The 17,560-nt window shown below is 46.8% G+C and overlaps 1 protein-coding gene across 3 annotated transcripts in view; it reads right to left on the bottom strand.

Annotated features, from left to right (window-relative positions):
* PRKAR1B (protein kinase cAMP-dependent type I regulatory subunit beta) overlaps positions 1–17,560 on the bottom strand; it is a 158,430-nt gene that overhangs the window by 75,782 nt on the left and 65,088 nt on the right. For all 3 annotated transcript variants that reach the window (XM_084818406.1, XM_084818410.1, XM_084818409.1), the window contains exons 5-6: positions 8,490–8,551; positions 6,722–6,768 (exon numbers count right to left, since the gene is read on the bottom strand). In XM_084818406.1, coding sequence (XP_084674532.1) covers positions 6,722–6,768; positions 8,490–8,551 — 109 coding nt within the window. The remainder of the gene's footprint in view (positions 1–6,721; positions 6,769–8,489; positions 8,552–17,560) is intronic.

The raw sequence follows: 17,560 nt of genomic DNA, 5'->3' as shown, positions 1-17,560 counted from the left end.
TATTGGTAAAGAAATGTAAATGGTCTGCAGACTAATTTTAAATACAGTATCTCTCTGTCTTTGCCAAGAACATTCGCCAGTTGATTGGTATACAAACTTAAGAAATAAATATCTAAAATCTCCAAACAGGATTTCATACAACTTCCCTATGTATCTTTGCTCAACTGGCCTTCCAGATAGTGATCATCATCATAATCCTAATAATGTTTTAATATATTCAAAAAATTATAAGCCACCTTTTAGGATAAACCGTCCCAAGGCAGCATACCACTCCCCCAAAACCCCTCCCAAGGCAGCATACCACCCAAAATAACCCTCCCAAGGCAGCATACAACCCCAAAAACCTCCCAAGGCAGCATACCATGAAACATAATTTAAAAATGATAAAAGCAGAAGATCAATAATTAACAGTTACACCAAATAGCACCATCTACACAATGGCCCCAGTAGAGTTCTAACTTAATTTGAGTCCAAGGTAAACAAGTGAGCGTTTAGGACCTGATTGAAGGGTGATAATGATGAGGCGGACATCACTTGGAACAGAGTTCCTCAAGTAGGTGGCCACCACTTGGAAGGCCTTATCCTTTGTAACCACCAGCCTAATTGTTCTTAAAAGGTAAAGGTAAAGGTGTCCCCAACCAATCGTGTCTGACTCTAGGGTGTGGTGCTCATCTCCATTTCTAAGCCGAAGAGCCAGCGCTGTCCGAAGACGCTTCCGTGGTCATGTGGCTGAACACCGAGGTGCACGGAACGCTGTTACCTTTCCTGCCGAAGCGGTACCTATTTATCTACTTGCAATTTCTTGCTTTCGAACTGCTAGGTTGGCAGGAGCTGGGACTGAAGACGGGAGCTCACTCTGTCACGCGGCACTCGGGTCTCGAACTGCTGTCCTGCCGACCTTCCAGTCTGCAGTTCAGCGCCTTAACCGCTAAGCCACTGCGGCCCTAATTGTTCTTACAGGGAGACAAAAATGCAGCCTTCGCAAAATGTGCATAGCTCATTAGACTCACTTGTTGTGTATGTTGTTTGTTACTTACACAACAACACCTAGCTCTCCTCACTTTCTGTTCACCGCAAATGGTTAGTGGCTGACCATTCCCCTTTAAACTTCCTTAAGAATCCTGCATGTGCTGTGGGAACATCCCAATTCCTGGCCAGATCAGCCCCACAAACATGAAAATTAAATTGGCTCAGTGGCATTCCATCTAGAGTGAGTGCAGAACCGACCACTCTTTATCCAAATTGACTTTATGATGTCATCATGGAGTCAAATCTAGTTGGCTATGTGGCACTGCTGTGGTATCATGGTATCATTATGCCACGTACGTGATCCCTGACTAGCTGAGCTCATGTAGTTAGTGTGAAAATGTCCCCCCACCCTTTTTTTAAAGCACCAAAGTACCTGCCAATAGCAAACAGCCCCTATAAAACACCAAACGATGTCAGCAAGTAGAGGGGGGATTTCAGTCCCCTTCCTCCATAAAAGCACTAGCTTCACATTTAAAATGCATATAAACACTTGGCACAGCCACCCAGTTAGCAACCCTGTTTTTACAGATTTTTCCCTGCTTTCATAGCCAGAAACTCAAGAATTATTCACACATTACACACACACACACACACACACACACACTGTATAGTGAAGGTGTTTTAAGCAGTGCAGGCTGGTGGCTCTAATGTCAGTGAGGCAGTGGATCCACTCCGGGTTTCAGTCAGAACTCTAAAGCAGCTTGGGCAGCTCCTTTAGAGTTCTGACTGAAACCCAGATTCACTACCCCACTGGCATCAGCGCCACCAACCTCCACTGGTTTTAAGGGTGCACTTAAACGAATGAACGATAAGCATAAATGTTAGGTGGGATTGCTTGCCAGAGTGTCAAGATCTGCGGGGGCTCCCTGTTTTTGAGTGTATGTTGTTCTTCAGTCGTTAAGTCATGTCTGACTCTTCGTGACCCCGTGGACCATAGCACGCCAGGCCTTCCTGTCCTCCGCTCTCTCCCAGAGTGTGCTCAAGTTCATATTCATTGCATCAGTGATGCTATCTAGCCATCTCATCCTCTGCCATCCCCTTCTCCTTTTGCCTTCAGTCTTTCCCAGCATCAGGGTCTTTTCCAGTGAGTTTTCTCTTCGCATTAGGTGGCCAAAATATTTGAGCTTCAGCTTCAGTATCTGTCCTTCCAATGAGCACTCAGGGTTGATTTCCTTTAGGATTGACTGATTTGACCTCCTTGCAGTCCAGGGGACTCGTAAGGGTCTTCTCCAGCACCACAGTTCGAAGGCATCAATTCTTCGGCGCTCAGCATTCCTTATAGTCCAGCTCTCATAGCCATACCTTACTATTGCGAAAACCTTAGCTTTGATTATACGGACCTTTGTCGACAAGGTCTCTGCTTCTCACTATGCTGTCTAGGTTTGCCATAGCTTTCCTCCCAAGGAGCAAGCATCTTTTGATTTCATGGCTACAGTCACCGTCTGTGGTGATCTTGGAGCCCAAGAAAATAAAATCTGTCACTGCTTCCATTTCTTCCCCTTCTATATGCCAGGAAGTGATGGGGCCAGATGCCATGATCTTCATTTTTTGAATGTTGAGTTTCAGACCAGCTTTTGCACTCTCCACTTTCACCCTCAACAGGAGGCTCTTTAGATCCTCTTCTCTTTCTGCCATTAGGGTGGTATCATCTGCGTATCTGAGGTTGTTGATAATTCTCCCAGCAATCTTAATTCCGACCTGTGATTCATCCAACCCGGCATTTCTCAAGATGTACTCTGTATATAAGTTAAATAAGCAGGGCGACAATATGCAGCCTTGTACTCCTTTCCCAATTTTGAACCAATCGGTTGTTCCATGTCTGGTTCTTACTGTTGCTTCTTGACCCTCGTACAGGTTTCTCAGGAGATAGGTAAGGTGGTCTGGTACTCCCATCTCTTTAAGAATTTGCCAGAGTTTCTTGTGATCCACACAATCAAAGGCTTTAGCGTAGTCAATGAAGCAGAAATAGATGCTTTTCTGGAATTCTCTTGTTTTCTCCATGATCCAGCGAATGTTGGCGATTTGATCTCTAGTTCCTCTGCCTCTTCGAAACCCAGCTTGTACTTCCAGTAGTTCTCGGTTCACATACTGCTGAAGCCTAGCGTGTAGGATTTTGAGCATCACCTTGCTGGCATGTGAAATGAGCGCAATTGTACGGTAGTTCGAACACTCTTTGGTATTGCCCTTCTTTGGAATTGGAATGTAAACTGACCTTTTCCAGTCTTGTGGCCACTGTTGAGTGTTCCAAATTTGTTGGCATATTGAGTGCAGCACTTCAACAGCATCATCTTTTAGGATTTTAAATAGCTCAGTTGGAATACTGTCATCTCCACTAGCCTTGTTGTTACTAATGCTTCCTAAGGCCCACTTGACTTCACTCTCTAGGGTGTCCAACTCAAGTTCAGTGACTGCACTATCATGGCTACCAGGGACATTCAGATCTTTCCTGTATAGTTCTTCTGTGTATTCTTTCCACCTCTTCTTAATCTCATCTGCTTCTGTTAGGTCCCTGCCTCCTTTGTCCTTTATCATGCCCGTCTTTGCACAAAACGTTCCCTTGAGATCTCCGATTTTCTTGAAAAGATCTCTAGTCTTTCCCATTCTATTGTTTTCCTCGATTTCTTTGCATTGATTTTTGAGTGTATACTCAGCAGCAAAGCCGGGTTTGCTGATCAGTCATTCACGCAACAGCCCTCAGCAGCAGAGATCCTTGGAGTTCTACTGGATATTTTAACATAGGTTGCTGCACTTCTCCCAAGCAGCTCACTCACATATGGTTCCCATCGAGGCAGCTGAGGAGTCCAAATTTGCTTAGCTCCGGCCGCAGAGCTGCTTCACACGCCTTGAGGCCACTCTCGAGGCACAGCATGAATCACCTATATAGAATGTTAGATAGGCTAGACAATCCTCACAACAGCCCTCTGAGGGCGACTGATGCTGCCTGAAACCCAGAGTGGGTCCACAGCCCCACTGACATCAGGGCCACCAGCGTCCGCTGCCTCCACCCACCACCGTTTCATGTGCCGCTGCCACCACCTCCACATTACCTGCCACTGCCCCACCCCGCCGCTTGCACTGCCCCCGCCACCATTTCACTTGCCTTGTTTGCCTGCCTGCTCCTGCCACCGCCGCTTTCTCCTCCTCCTCCTCCCCACGCCCCCAAAGGTTTCTTGGTGGGGCAGCAGCACTTCTGAATGGGAGCAGAGCCCTTACTCTGCTCCTGCTGTCCACCAGCTTACGTTTACCCCAAGCGCAATGCCTGGCACGTTGTCAGGGATTCTAGGCCCTCCCGCTGAGCAAGGTGGCGGCCGGGACTCCTCACTGTGCAATCCACAAATTCTTTATTCAGCTAATAGCACCTCTTCACCTCTGAAGTGACTACAGATGCTAAGAGCTGTCCTCCAGGCCTAATGAGCAAAATACATCTTTTGGTAAGGGAGCTACTGAAAGCAGGGCAGTTGCCTTTCCACTGAAATGGGCGGGTTTCCCGCTGTGTTCGGCTGGCACTTTCTGGTCTCCTCCCTTCAAGGAGGTTCCTCCCCTTAACCCTGCAGCGGGCTCTGGGCTCTGTCAATGCCGCTGCTCCATCTTCCTCTGACAGGGGCTGGATTCCCATGGGGAGCAGAGGGGAGACAGTCTCTGAGCCTGGCCCTCCTGCTCGATAAGCCCCTGGAAAGGTTTTTCACTGACTCCAGAGGAGTCTTGGCGGAATTTCCTCCCCAGCAACCTGCTTCTGCTGGGCTTCTTCTAGCTCCGTCTCCGAATCTGAATCAGAGCCCGAAACCAAACCAGAGGGCCCGGGCTCAATCCTGACACATGTCACATCGGACACTGGGTAAAATCCAACATAAGCCCCACTAAGAGCAGACCCACTGAAATGAATGGAACTTAGAATAACCTCAATCCCCTTCATTTCAATGGGTCTACTCTAAGTAGGGCTCACGGTCAATTTTACGCACTGCATTTGGGAAAATCTTAAAACAGCAAGCAGCAGAGCAGGCCATTGGCAGCACCATGCCTGAGGGGCCCCTGAAGTCTGTCCTGGCCCTGACGACAAGGGTTCTCAATCCACAGGACTATCCCCTTGAGTGGCCTGGGGCAAAGCATTCAGACCTGCAAGCCTACCCAGCCAGCGTGGCAATTTCGTGTCTGTTTGATGGAAGTCTTCCCTTTACAAGCACCACCAATCTGTGATTCAGTCATTCAGAGCAAGGTTTGAAGAGCAAATTGAGATTTTTGAAGAAGAAATGATCAGCCTGAGGCTCCCCCTTCATTCTCTGCGGCAAGACACGAGCTACATGTAACCTATCCTGGGTGATTATCGAAAACGCTCAGCTCCGGTTTCGTGTGGCCCCTCGAGCACATTCCATCTTGATCTCTCAGTAGCAAGTATGTTGCCTACAGGTGTGGTTAATACAGGTTCTAAACCTAGAGTAATTTGTTTGCTGATGATATCCCATTAACTTACTTCATACGGACAAATAAGTTTGGCTCATGACAGTGCAGCATGGGGAAATTACTTCCAAGAGCTCCATGCAGGCCCCCCAAAGCTTCTAATTTGGGGCCAGAATGTATCGTGGGAGCAAGGTTTTTAAAACTGAGCTGGGTGGATCCATGTGATGGAGAGTATTGCTATGACACTGTGGCTGAGTTCGGACATAATGCAAAACCGTGGTTTAGCGCCACTTGAATGGGGCTTGGTCTCATGTACTCCCTCCTCTCCTTTTCTCTTCTGGCAGGGCGGTGAGAAGGAGTTTGGGAACAAGCCCTTTCATTTTGTAACTAACTAGCGTTCTCCGTTATGTCTAAATGGGGAACTCTGGTTAGTTTAAATTGTGGTTTGATGCCAAGCCATAGAGCACAAACTACAGTTTGATCCTGGCTTATTTAAACTATCCAGAGTTTAAACCTGGGCTCTCAGACATGGTACCTTTGGACACCAATGTGCCCATGGACACCTCTCTTGATGCCCACCAGGCTTTCTACCTCTCCTGATTTTAATTTTATTTCTTAAGATGTTTTAATTTGTATTTTAACTGGGAGGCTGGCATCTGCAAAGCAAAAGACTGCCTTCCAGCACCACCTTTAAGTGAGTTCAAAATAGTGGTTTTGTGTTTTGGAGCTCAGACTTACTGAACCCCACTTAGGTTCGAGACTTGTCTTTTAGACTCACCAGTTGCCTTCTAGGAAATGGGTGTTTTGTGACCAGCCATGCCCACCGTGGCAGACATTTTATGAACAGGCAAAGCCCCCATGGCAGCCATATTATGAAAGCACCCATGACACTCTCAACATTCCAAATGTGCCCACCAACCCAAAAAGGTTAAGGACCCCTGGCAAGCCAAAATCATAAACCACAGTTTGATCCTGGCTTGTTTAAACTATCCTGAGTTTCTCGAGTTCGTATGTAATGAAGAACTCTATGTAGTTTAAAAACAGAAATGGAAAAAAGAGACAGTGTGTCAGCCCAAGGCTCACAAAGATTGTACCATGTAGTGCCAATCCATGGTTCTATTCTTTATGTCAAAAAACCTCCTTATTTGTCCTGTTGCATTCAATCCCTCGGGGAGTCCAACAAGCCTAAAATCTGACCAAGGTTAACCCAACAGAAGCATCCCAATGAAGATAGCATGATTAAGTCCAGCGGAGAAACAATAAACAGCTTCAAGGTGAGAGGTGAATGACAACTTACATCCACTTCTCCTTGATCGATCACATAAAAGTTGTCTCCTTCATCTCCTGCAAGAATATAAAAACACAAATGAGTTTTGATGGTCTTCAAAAACACTGTATGTTGTGGCAGAGAATGCAGAACAGCCTCCCCCAATCTGGTGACTTCCAAATGTGTTAGATTACAACTCCCATCATCCTCAACCAATGAACCCACTTGGCTGGGGTTGACAGGAGTTGTAGTCCAACACATATGTTGGGTGGCAGGTTGGATGAGGTTGACATAAAGCACCTAGACATATTTCCACTGACAAACATTATTAAGTGTATCTGGTGGTGGTGTTTTTCTCTTTGAATATGTATAATAAAGATGACATTCCTGAAAATTAAAATAGTCCTGCTCTTTGCTACATTGCCATTTGGCAACCAAGGACATGATACAAAGAACTGGCAAATATCTTTACTCTCATTAACACACATTCCTTTCCTTATGAAGCCTGTTTCTTGCACAGGGACTCCTGCAGCTTTTCAGACTGAGGGGCAGAGCTACATTTTTCACCCCCACCTCATATCTTCAGAGCCCACCTGCCACTTCTCCTCTACAAAGTGGGTCTGGGGGGCTGCGATTTCCAGCACAGGATAGGCAGGTGGGAGGGTGACACTCTCCCACCACTCCCTCCCTCCCACTACTCTCCAACACTTGTCCTCTAGCCCTGGTACTAGACCAAGAGTGGGGAACCTCCTCATGGGGCACCAACATTGTCATTGTTTTGACGCCAGGTTAAGACTTTCCCCAGTTTCCAGGCGATTGATGCCACAGAATGGGCTCTTTAATGCATCCATTGAATTGTTCATGGCTGGCTGTCACTGATGTTTTATGGGGCACGGGCGGTATTTGAGTGGATAATTGTTTTTAGATGTTTTAGATTATGTATGTTTTAATGCTGTTGTAAGTTGCCTTGGGTGTTTTCTGAGAAAGGCATCTAATAAATGATCATGATCATGATGAGGAGGAGAGAGTAGAGTAGAGTAGAGTAGAGTAGAGTAGAGTAGAGTAGGGTGTCACTGATGTTTTATTGGGGGGGTGATATTTTATTGGATAAATTTTTTTAGCTATTTTAAATTGTGTTTGTTTTAATGTTGTTGTAAGTTGCCTTGGGTGTTTTTTGAGAAAGGCATTTGAAGAAGAAGAAGAAGGAGGAGGAGGAGGAGGAGGAGGAGGAGGATAGAACAGAACAGAACAGAACAGAACAGAACAGAACAGAACAGAACAATAATGTGGGCCTCAGCCTAATTTCAAACCCCCTCCATCTGGCAAGAGTGATATGTTCCTCTCCCAGCAGCCTGCTGGGCAGGGAAGTAAATGGAGAATGAGGGGGGGGGGAGAGAGAGAGAGAGAAAGAAGGGAAGGGAAGGGAAGGGAAGGGAAGGGGTGGCCCCACTCACTTCTGGTTTGGGGCCCCAACAAATTATCCCATAGGAATGTGTCCCTCGACAGAGAAAAGGTACTCCAGCTCTGTTCTACACCCATGCCTGCAATGGAAACAGGTAAGAAACGGCCGGGAAAAACGTTGAGAGGAAAGCAGTATACAAGGAAAGTGTTGAGTCCCCTCCTTCTCCACTGGAAATTACCCCCTTCCCACCCTCCACTTTGCAGAACAGAAGCCGTGTCAGGGCTCCTTATGTCTTCAAAGGAGACAAAACATGCAGGGAGTGTCCCTAAATGGGAATAATCAGAGAACCATGTTTTTCTCACATTTCCGCCAGATCTATAAAGGGGCCGTGCTTACCCTGTTGTATGACAGTTTCTCCAGCAATGTGTGTAACGGGGAACATGGCATCAAATATGTCACTGCAAAAGAAGAAGAAAAGGCATCTTTAGATGATGTTTTGTTGGTTCATCAGACAAAAGCCCTGTGTCTGCCCTGATGCCTGGATCCTTCATATTCAGTCTAGAAAGAAGTTGCTGTGTTGCTGAAGGCTGCACATTTTACAATCAGGGTGATTAAATACGAGCCTTTTCAAAACGCAGATTCTGAAATCAGAAGGAATGTTGAATGAGCATAAAATTCCCTTTCGGATCCAGTCTATACAATCCATCAAGGTGTGACACATTGAAATTTAGCTCATGTGTTTATTTCTGGAAGAACATTTACTTCTGTTTATTTATATGTGTTTATTTCTGGTGGGCTCTCCCACCCTGGAGGCCTTCAAGACGAGGCTGGACAGCCATCTGTCAGGGATGCTGTGACTTGGATTCCTGCATTGAGCAGGGGGTTGGACTCGATGGCCTTGTAGGCCCCTTCCAACCCTACTGTTCTATGATTCTATGATTTAACAGAATTTAAAGCACATACACACAAATAGATTTCAAAACACCACCGTTTTCTTTAAGATATGAAAATACAGGCCGGACTAGTTGTGACGGAATTAGCCATTGCCTGAATGGCTTTTTAAAAGTAAATTGCAGGTGTGGGCCCCCAATCCAGATTGGGACTCTGGCATGGGGGGGGGGGTTTAAATGGGGCTTTAACCCTTTGCCCTCTGCTGTGGTCCTGATCTATATTGAACCCCCTGTGCCTGCTATCTGCATGGGGGGGGGGATACTCCCATTTGGAATGAAAAGAAAATTTCCCCCCAATGCAAATAGCTGGGGTGGCACACGCACAAACACCCCGGTCTGAATTTGGACCAAAGCAGGGAGCTCGAAAATGTGCAGCTTTGCAATACCTACATCAAGGCAGATGGTTGATCTGGATCTCCTGGTATATTCGTGAGTGATTTGCAAAAGAACAGCAAAGAGTTCTTATTCCTACTTCTTTAACAAGAGCAGCAACAAAATACTCTAAATTATATTGCTCAAATAGAGAATTATTAGGCTAACCCAGAGTGGATTTTTGTGTGAAAGGACACTGAGCACCATTCAGTTCTGGTACTCAGCACAAATCCCTGGGCTCAGAATTATTTAATTCTAGGTGTCTTGTCTTTTGCACCAGGCTCCAGCTGGTGGATCTCAGGGATCTAGTAAAACAAAAAACAAAATAGATCCCATAAGCCTGAAGTCTGCCCATCCCTGATCTACTGTATATGTTTAAAAGTGTGGCCTTTTAAGTGGTAAGGAAATGTGTATTCCGACATTTGTTAGTAGGGTATTCCAGTTATATAAGCAGCATCTTCCTCTCAGAAGAGATGGGAACAGTGAATGGTAAGCCATCCCCTATTCACTACCGGGCCAGGATTAAGGTTTTGATACTAGTGTACAAAGCCCTAAATAACTTGGGACCAGGATACCTGACAGAGAGCCTTCTCTCTTACCAACCTGCCTGGTCACTGAGGTCATTGGATGGCTCACTCCTGGTGATTCCACAAGGACCTATGGCTCGAATGGAGTCCACCCAGAGGAGAGCCTTCAGTGTGGTGGCCCCCTTTCTTTGCAATTCCCTGCCCCTGGAGGTCAGGCAGCCCTGTGCTGCTTTCAGTGCCTCCTGAGAACAGCTCTTTTCCAGGAAGCATTCTTAACTGACCAATCATGTTTTTTATTGGTATTTCATTTTTAAAAGAACTATTTTTAAAAGGTGTTTTAATTATTTTTTTATCTTTGTATTATTTCACCTTTTATGTTCACCACTCCAGAATCTGCTTTAGATGTGGAGTGGTATACAAATGTTGTTAAATAAATAAATAAATAAAATATAGATGGAGCTGTTACTGCACAATATGTCCCACATGAGCCACAGGGAGGGCCTGTGGCTCAGTGGGCAAAGCACCTGCTTTGCATGTAGAAGGTTGCCGGTTCAATCTCTGGCGTCTCCGGGCAGGGCTGGAAAAATTCTTGCCCAAAACCCTGGAGGACCATTGTTGCCGGTCAGTGTCAACAATACTGGGGTGGATGGACCAATAGTCTGACTCGGTATAAGGCAGCTTCCTATGTTCCTATTGGCCAATAGGAGCCCCTTTCCTATACTCCTGCTCAGGCCATTCTAAATATCCATTATCTGTGATCCTTTCCCATCCCTCAGTAGATTTCTCCTCAGCAAGGAGAAGGAGTAGAGGTGGATGAGGCAGAAACAGAACAAAAGAGAGGATGAAGTGGGAAGGGGAGGAAGACCTGAGATATGAGAGCGGAGGTACCTGTGGACAGAAAAACAGAAACAGAAGGTGATGGCAGATTGGGGTACAGAGAGAGGGCAGTGCAGGGGAGGGGAGAGAGAGAGAGAAGAGAGGATGGCCTGTGGGATGGAGGAAGAAAGACAGGGTTGTGCATTATGATGTGGAAGAGAAAAGGAAGGTGCATTAAGAAGGAAGAGAGAAGTTTTCAAAGTGGTCTCCAGGGTACCAAAGAAACCAGACAGCATGCCATGGAGTGCAGAGAGAAAACAGGGGTTAACAAAGGATGGGTTAAAATCAAATTAAAAACAACACCCGAGTTCAACTGGTAATAAAAGGGCTTTTCCATGATTAATGTAGCAATGTAGCCCTCTTGAATTAACAAAAATGTACAAGTGACCTTCAGAGGGATTTGAGTTGTACACCCCTGATGCTGAGTGCATTCCTCACCGTGCCACATGAGCAAGGAGAACAAAGGGATTTTTAAAAGATTCACCCAAACAGCCAGGAGGTCAGCGATGAACCTGTGGCAAATTTTCACTCCCATATATGGGAAACTGCACATTGCAAAATCCCATTATTAGCTTATTTCCTGTCCAGCAGCTCCAAAATTCACTCAGGCTTGGGTCTAGGAAACACCCGGTCATAAATTTAAATTGAAGCATTTATCTTTACTCCTGGAGAGCTATCATTTTGCCAGAGCAGCTTGGTGTGATTAACATGACAAATACACACACGAGACTTGGGTAGGGGAGAAGTTGGCAGGCTCAAAGCTGCCCCCTGCTGGGACAGTTGCTGTGCTCTTGATGCACAAAGGCAGCCTAGCGGGTGTCTGGTTCCATTGCATCCAGTTCCCATTCCAGAGGTGGCCAATAACGAGGTGAGGGGATGATCCAAATCATGCTGATGAGGAGCTCTCCATGCTGACTGGAGAGCGGAGATGTCTGTCATTTGAAAATCTGGCCCGTTTTGGGCCCGATGGATCTATGCTGCCTGCCTGGTTCAGCTTGCATTTGCGAGCCAAGCCAAGGGTTTTTCCCAGAACCCGGGAACTTTTCTTGTGGGGAGGTCGTAAAAGGAAATTTGTGCAAACCACAGCCACAACATGTATAATTTGCACAAATGTTGGCTGTAATCATACAAATTATGGTTGAAATTTGCGCAAATTAAGCAAATCACAGGCGAAATTTACACAAATTATGCACATTGCAGTTACAATTTGCATACATTTCTTTTACGAAAACCCCTCAGAAAATCCACAAGCTGACGCAACTTGATGCAGAGCCAAAGTCGGGGGGGGGGGGAGCTTCTGAAAGTTCAGCGAGCTTCATCTGCCAAACAGATTTCTCTGACATCCCTACTAGAGAGTAAGGCACACTTGTCTCTGCCAATTTTAAAACAGCTTAATTGGGTCCCCTTTGATTTGGGGCACAATTCCAAGTACTGGAGTTGATCTTTAAAACCCCAAACTGCAACCTGGCGACCTCCAGATGTGTTGAACTACAAAACTCCCATCACCCCCAGTCAGCATGGCCATTTCTAATTCTAATGATGTTGTTTTCTTCACCTGATGTGAAAGAGATGATAATGTAGGCGCCAGGCAAGTCTCTCTGGGGAAGGCATTCCACAGATAGGGTGCCACCACTGAAAAGGCCTTCAGACTCACAATTCTATAACAATAGCAGCAATTAAAAGGCTTTCTCCCTAAATTGGGCTTTGAAATGAATAGAGCTTAGGGGAAAATCAGGAGTGGATTTGTGGGTGAAAGGACTACCAGCTCCATTATGGTACTGAAAACAAATTCCTTGGGCTCCAGTTAGTAGTTTTCAAAATTCTGTTTTAAAAGCCCCACAAAGTAGATCCCGCAAGCTGAAGTCGTCCTTGTCCTAGAGCAGAGATGGGGAGAAAGAAGATCTCCAGATGTTTTTGGACTTCAATTCCCAGCATTCCTGACCATTAGCCATTCTGGCAGGGACTTCTGTGAGTTGAAGTCCCAAGCATCTGGAGATCTACCTTGTGCCCGGCCTTGTCCTAGAGAAGATGCCCTGGAAACTTAAAGAGTGCACACAGTTTCCTCCTTGACAGAAACACAGGAGTTCCTCAGCCAAGACAGACCGATGTGAAAAAAGTTCCCTGAGGATTTGGAAGTCTGAAAATAACTGTGTAAGGGAAATATTGGCCCAAGGAACTCACAGGTCCACCGCTGAATTATGGCTCATTTTGAAGGAGGGAGAGAGAGAGAGAGAGAGAGAGAGAGAGAGAGAGAGAGAGAGAGATTTCCTTGTTCAGTGGAACTCTCTTTAAAGACATCTGACGTATTTAGCTCATGAGAGAGGGGAAAGACCTGTCATGAATTCATAATTTAAAAACCATTATAATCCGTAGATTACGGCCTGACAGAAGAGACAGGTGTTCTGCATTTTCTTTGCTCCGCTGAACTTTTATTACCCAAGTCAAAGATGCGCCTCCAGGCACCCACCACCCGTGACTTCTTAGTCCACAACCAGAGCACCTCGCAGGAAATGTGGAGGAGGAGCTAACACCACACCTTTATTTGTTTTATTTCTTGGTTACCCCTGCTCGTTATCCCCATCCTCAGATTTCAAGACTTTCAGAGCAGCTCAGAGCTAAAAATGTAAAAAGCATAAAAACACCCAGTACATTTGAAAAACGGCAGCACCAGCAATCCACACAAAAAGAAAATGTCCACACAAGAACTCCAGATTAAAGGGAGACTGGGAGTGCAATCAGTATATGTGCCTACTCAGAAATTACTCTCAGATAAATAAGTAAAGGACTCTGAAGCCTAAAACTATGCTTCTCCAATAGGGCATCCAATGGAAACATGGCAATAGCGGTGAGAGTTGTAAGAAATATATAAATACTTAGCCGCATTTTTCAATAAAAGTGCTAGTCTTTTCTTCTAAAGACAGATGCAGGGGAGGGCAGATTTTTGCTTTTAGGAATGATCTCAGGATGACAAATAACATTGCTGGATTTTATTGGCATCAGCCAAGTCATGAGTGGATTTTATTATGCAGAATGCGATTGACAGGTGTTGAATGAAACTGAAACGTTTTACTGTACGATTTTAGGTTTTTGATGTCTCGATTTTAATTCTTTCTCCTGGCTTCTTCTTCTTCTTGGAGATTTGTAATGGATAATTGGTAAACAATAAAAACAAACTGAAGAGTGGGGGCAAACGGAGCAATATTCTTCCTCCCAGGTTAGCCACAGAACCTGCCAAAATGGTGGAGGGACCACAGCTCAGTGGTCGAATGCCTGCTTTGCATGCAAAAGGTCCCTGGCGACTCCTATATTTTATTTCTTAAGATTTTTTTTTTAACTGGGAGGGTGGCATACTACAAAGCAAACTGCTGCCCTCCATCTTAATTTGGGTTCAAAGAGTGGTTTTGTATTTTGGAGTTCAGACTCCACCTCTGCCTTGTACATAGGTTCTTGGCCAAGTGACTTTTCTTTTAGCCTCCACAGTTTTACTTCTGGGAAATGAAGGTTTTCTGGCTGGCCGTGCCCACCATGCCAGCTATTTTATTAATGGGCAAGTCCTGCTCATGGCAGCCATTTTGTGAGACTGCCCATAACGCTATCAAAATTCTCCATGTGCCCACCGACTCAGAAAGGTTGGGCCGGATAGATCAATGGTCTTGACTGGTGTATGGCAGCTTTATGTCTGCAAGAACTTGGGTGATTTTTTTTCACTGCATGCCTGCACTCTCATTCATGTGCAATTGCCCAAAATAACTCTGGTGATAGGGATGGCAGAGAATTCCGCCACGGACTCCAATGAGGCTGGATTCTTAGAATCCCACCCCCCCCCGAGTCTGTGGCGGAACTAGGGATGTCAGAGAATTCCACCACGAATCTCAGGGAGGCCGAATGCCAGCGCATTCGGCCCCCCGAAATCGGTGGCGGAACAGTCTGCCACCCCCCCGCCCCCCTGGGATGGGACTTACCTTGGGCGGATCTTCCTGGCGGCGGCGGCTCCGGCGGCAGTGCGGCAGCGGTGCGGCGGCGGCGGCCGGTCTTCTGACCGGCTGCTGCCGCCGCCATTTCCAGTTAAAAACAAAACAAAACAAAAAAACGTGATAGGCTATGTAAAGATTTACGTAGCCTATCACAGCTAGATTTTAAAAAAACACCATGATAGGCTCCGTAAATGTTTACGTAGCCTATCACGGCTGATTTAAAAGGAAAAAAAAACACGCGTGTACGCAAATGGTGGCGCCCATGGGTGCTGCCATTTGCGCACGCGCTTTTTTTTTTTTTAAATCAGCCGTGATAGGCTACGTAAACATTTACGTAGCCTATCACAGCTGACTGCAGGGACGCAAACGTCTGCAGAGCCGGCCGGCCAGGATTCGGGGGGGGAGGGACGGAGCGCCTCCCTCCCCGGCCAGAATTTCGGGGGGAAGGGACGGAGTGCCTCCCCCCCACCACAAATGTCACCCTTTGAAAAGGTAAGTGACTTTCGTACATCCCTAGGCGGAACGGACCACTCACCTCCGCCACCCCGCAAAATTCGCGCAGGCCGGATCCTACCTGCTGCCACTGGGTCCGGGTCCATCCGCTGCCAGACTGTGGATGCAAATGGCGTCCAGTGTAGCGGACGCCATTTGCATCCCTGCTCTTTGCTGTGATAGGCTACGTAAATCTTTATGTAGCCTATCGTGCGAGGGAACAGGGACGCAAATACACCATTTGCGTCCCTGTTCCTTCGCGTGATAGGCTATGTAAAGATTTACGTAGTCTATCACGGCAAAGAGCAGGGGTGCAAATAGCATCCGCTACGCCATTTGTGTCCCTGCTATTTGCCGTGATAGGCTACGTAAAACTTTACGTAGCCTATCGCGCGAAGAAACAGGAATGCAAATAGCATATTTGCGTCCCTGTTCCTTCATGCGATAGGCTATGTAATGATTTACGTAGCCTATGACAACAAAGAACAGGGGCACAAATGGCATCCGCTACGCTGGATGCCATTTGCATCTGCAATCCGGCTGTCTGGCAGTGGATGGATCCAGCCGGCAGCTCTGCGGACTCACTGACGAGCGGAGCCGGCTGGGGAGGATTCCGGGGGGAAGGATCACCTCCCCCCACCGCGGACCCCCCAGCGGACTCGGGTAGGTGAGGTTCCTTTCTATCTACAGTGAGTGACATCCCCACACTACTCTATGTGTTCTCTTCCACATCTTCCTTTCCAAGGTACTCTTCCTACTTCTCCCCTTGGAACTAGGAAAAATGTCTTTGGATTCCCCCCCACACACATATTTTGGGGATAGGGTTCAGCACCTTAGATAGCTCCTTTAGAATTCTGGCTGTTTCTGAGTGAAACCCAGAATGGATTTGCAGCCCCACTGAAATTGGAGCCACCATCCTCCACTGAAACTTACTTTCGATGTGAAATTACTACAAATGTCCTGGTGTTAGGGCTGTCAGGGAAATCCACCACGGACTCAAATGAGGCTGGATTCTTTGGAATCCAGCCTCCGGAATCCACAGTGGAACGGCTCACTTACCTCTGCTCCAGGACGATTCCGCGCGGACAGCACACTGGCCCCGGAGCACTGCCAATATGGTAATGGCGGCTGCCATCACCGTATTCCTGGGAGGAATACAGCCACAAATGGTGTAGTGGACACCACTTGCGGCCGTAAAGCACTGAGTTTAACCTAAATAGAGCCGTAATGGCTCTATTTAGGTTAAACTCAGCGTTTTACGGCAGCAAGTGGCGTCCACTACACCATTTGCGGCTGTATTCCTCCCAGCAATACAGAGCCAGAGTGCGGCTCCCCGAAATCCTCCTGATGTGGAGCCACTCCAGAGGATTCTGTGGGGGGGGGGAGGAACGGATCACCTCCCCCCCAGGCAGATTCCCCACCGGACCAGAAGATAGGGAATCCATCCATCCCTACCTGGTGTACTGGAGACCAAAACATTGCTTCAGTGGTCCAAAACCCATCTCCACCTATTCACAGCTTTCCTTTCCAGGAAGCACCATTACTCTGTGGTAGAGCACATGATTTGTATGCAGCTGGTCACAGGTTCCATCACTGGTATCACCAGTTAAAGAGATCAGTTTATCAGGTGATGGAAAAAACCTTGGTTGGGGACCCCGGAGAACAGCATGTTCCTGTGTGCATCCATTCCAGCCTTACCAAGTCAGCAGTATATTCTGGGGCCTCAGGCGGTTCAGCAGAGAACGTGCCTGGAGCCACTCTGACCTCAGCAGGGTTTGGCGATGTCCTTAGCGGACCAGCATTTTTCCAATTTTATTTATTTAATTAATTTCTTAATCGCCCATCTGGCTGGTCACCCGGCCACTCTGGGTGATGTACCAGCAGTACAACAGTTTTAAAACAGTAAGATTCTACATGAAAACATATTTCTAAAAATGCCCTAACCCACCCCAAATGCCTGCCTGAAGAACCACGTTTTTAATGAGTAGCAGAAGCTCATTAAAGAGGGGGCATGGCGGAATTCCCTAGGGAGGGAGTTCCACAGAGTGGGGGCCACCACAGAGAAGGCCCTCTCTGAAGCAAGCTCTGGCAGGTGCTCCAGAGAGGCTGGGGGGGATGGCGATGGGGCCTTGGTAGCAGATGCATCCAAGGACAGCTGTGACTACTGCCTCTCTGTCTGGCCTTGGTTGTTGACTCATAAGAACATAAGGAGAACCATGCTGGATCAGACCAAGGTCCATCTAGTCCAGCATTCTCTTCACACAGTGGCCAAACAG

The sequence above is a fragment of the Heloderma suspectum genome, chromosome 12, assembly GCF_057233095.1.
Source record: "Heloderma suspectum isolate Gila_16-S chromosome 12, 16-S_ref, whole genome shotgun sequence".
Taxonomy (NCBI): Eukaryota; Metazoa; Chordata; class Lepidosauria; order Squamata; family Helodermatidae; genus Heloderma; species Heloderma suspectum.
Note: the sequence above shows the minus strand (reverse complement) of the source record. Positions and strands in the feature narration are given on the sequence as shown.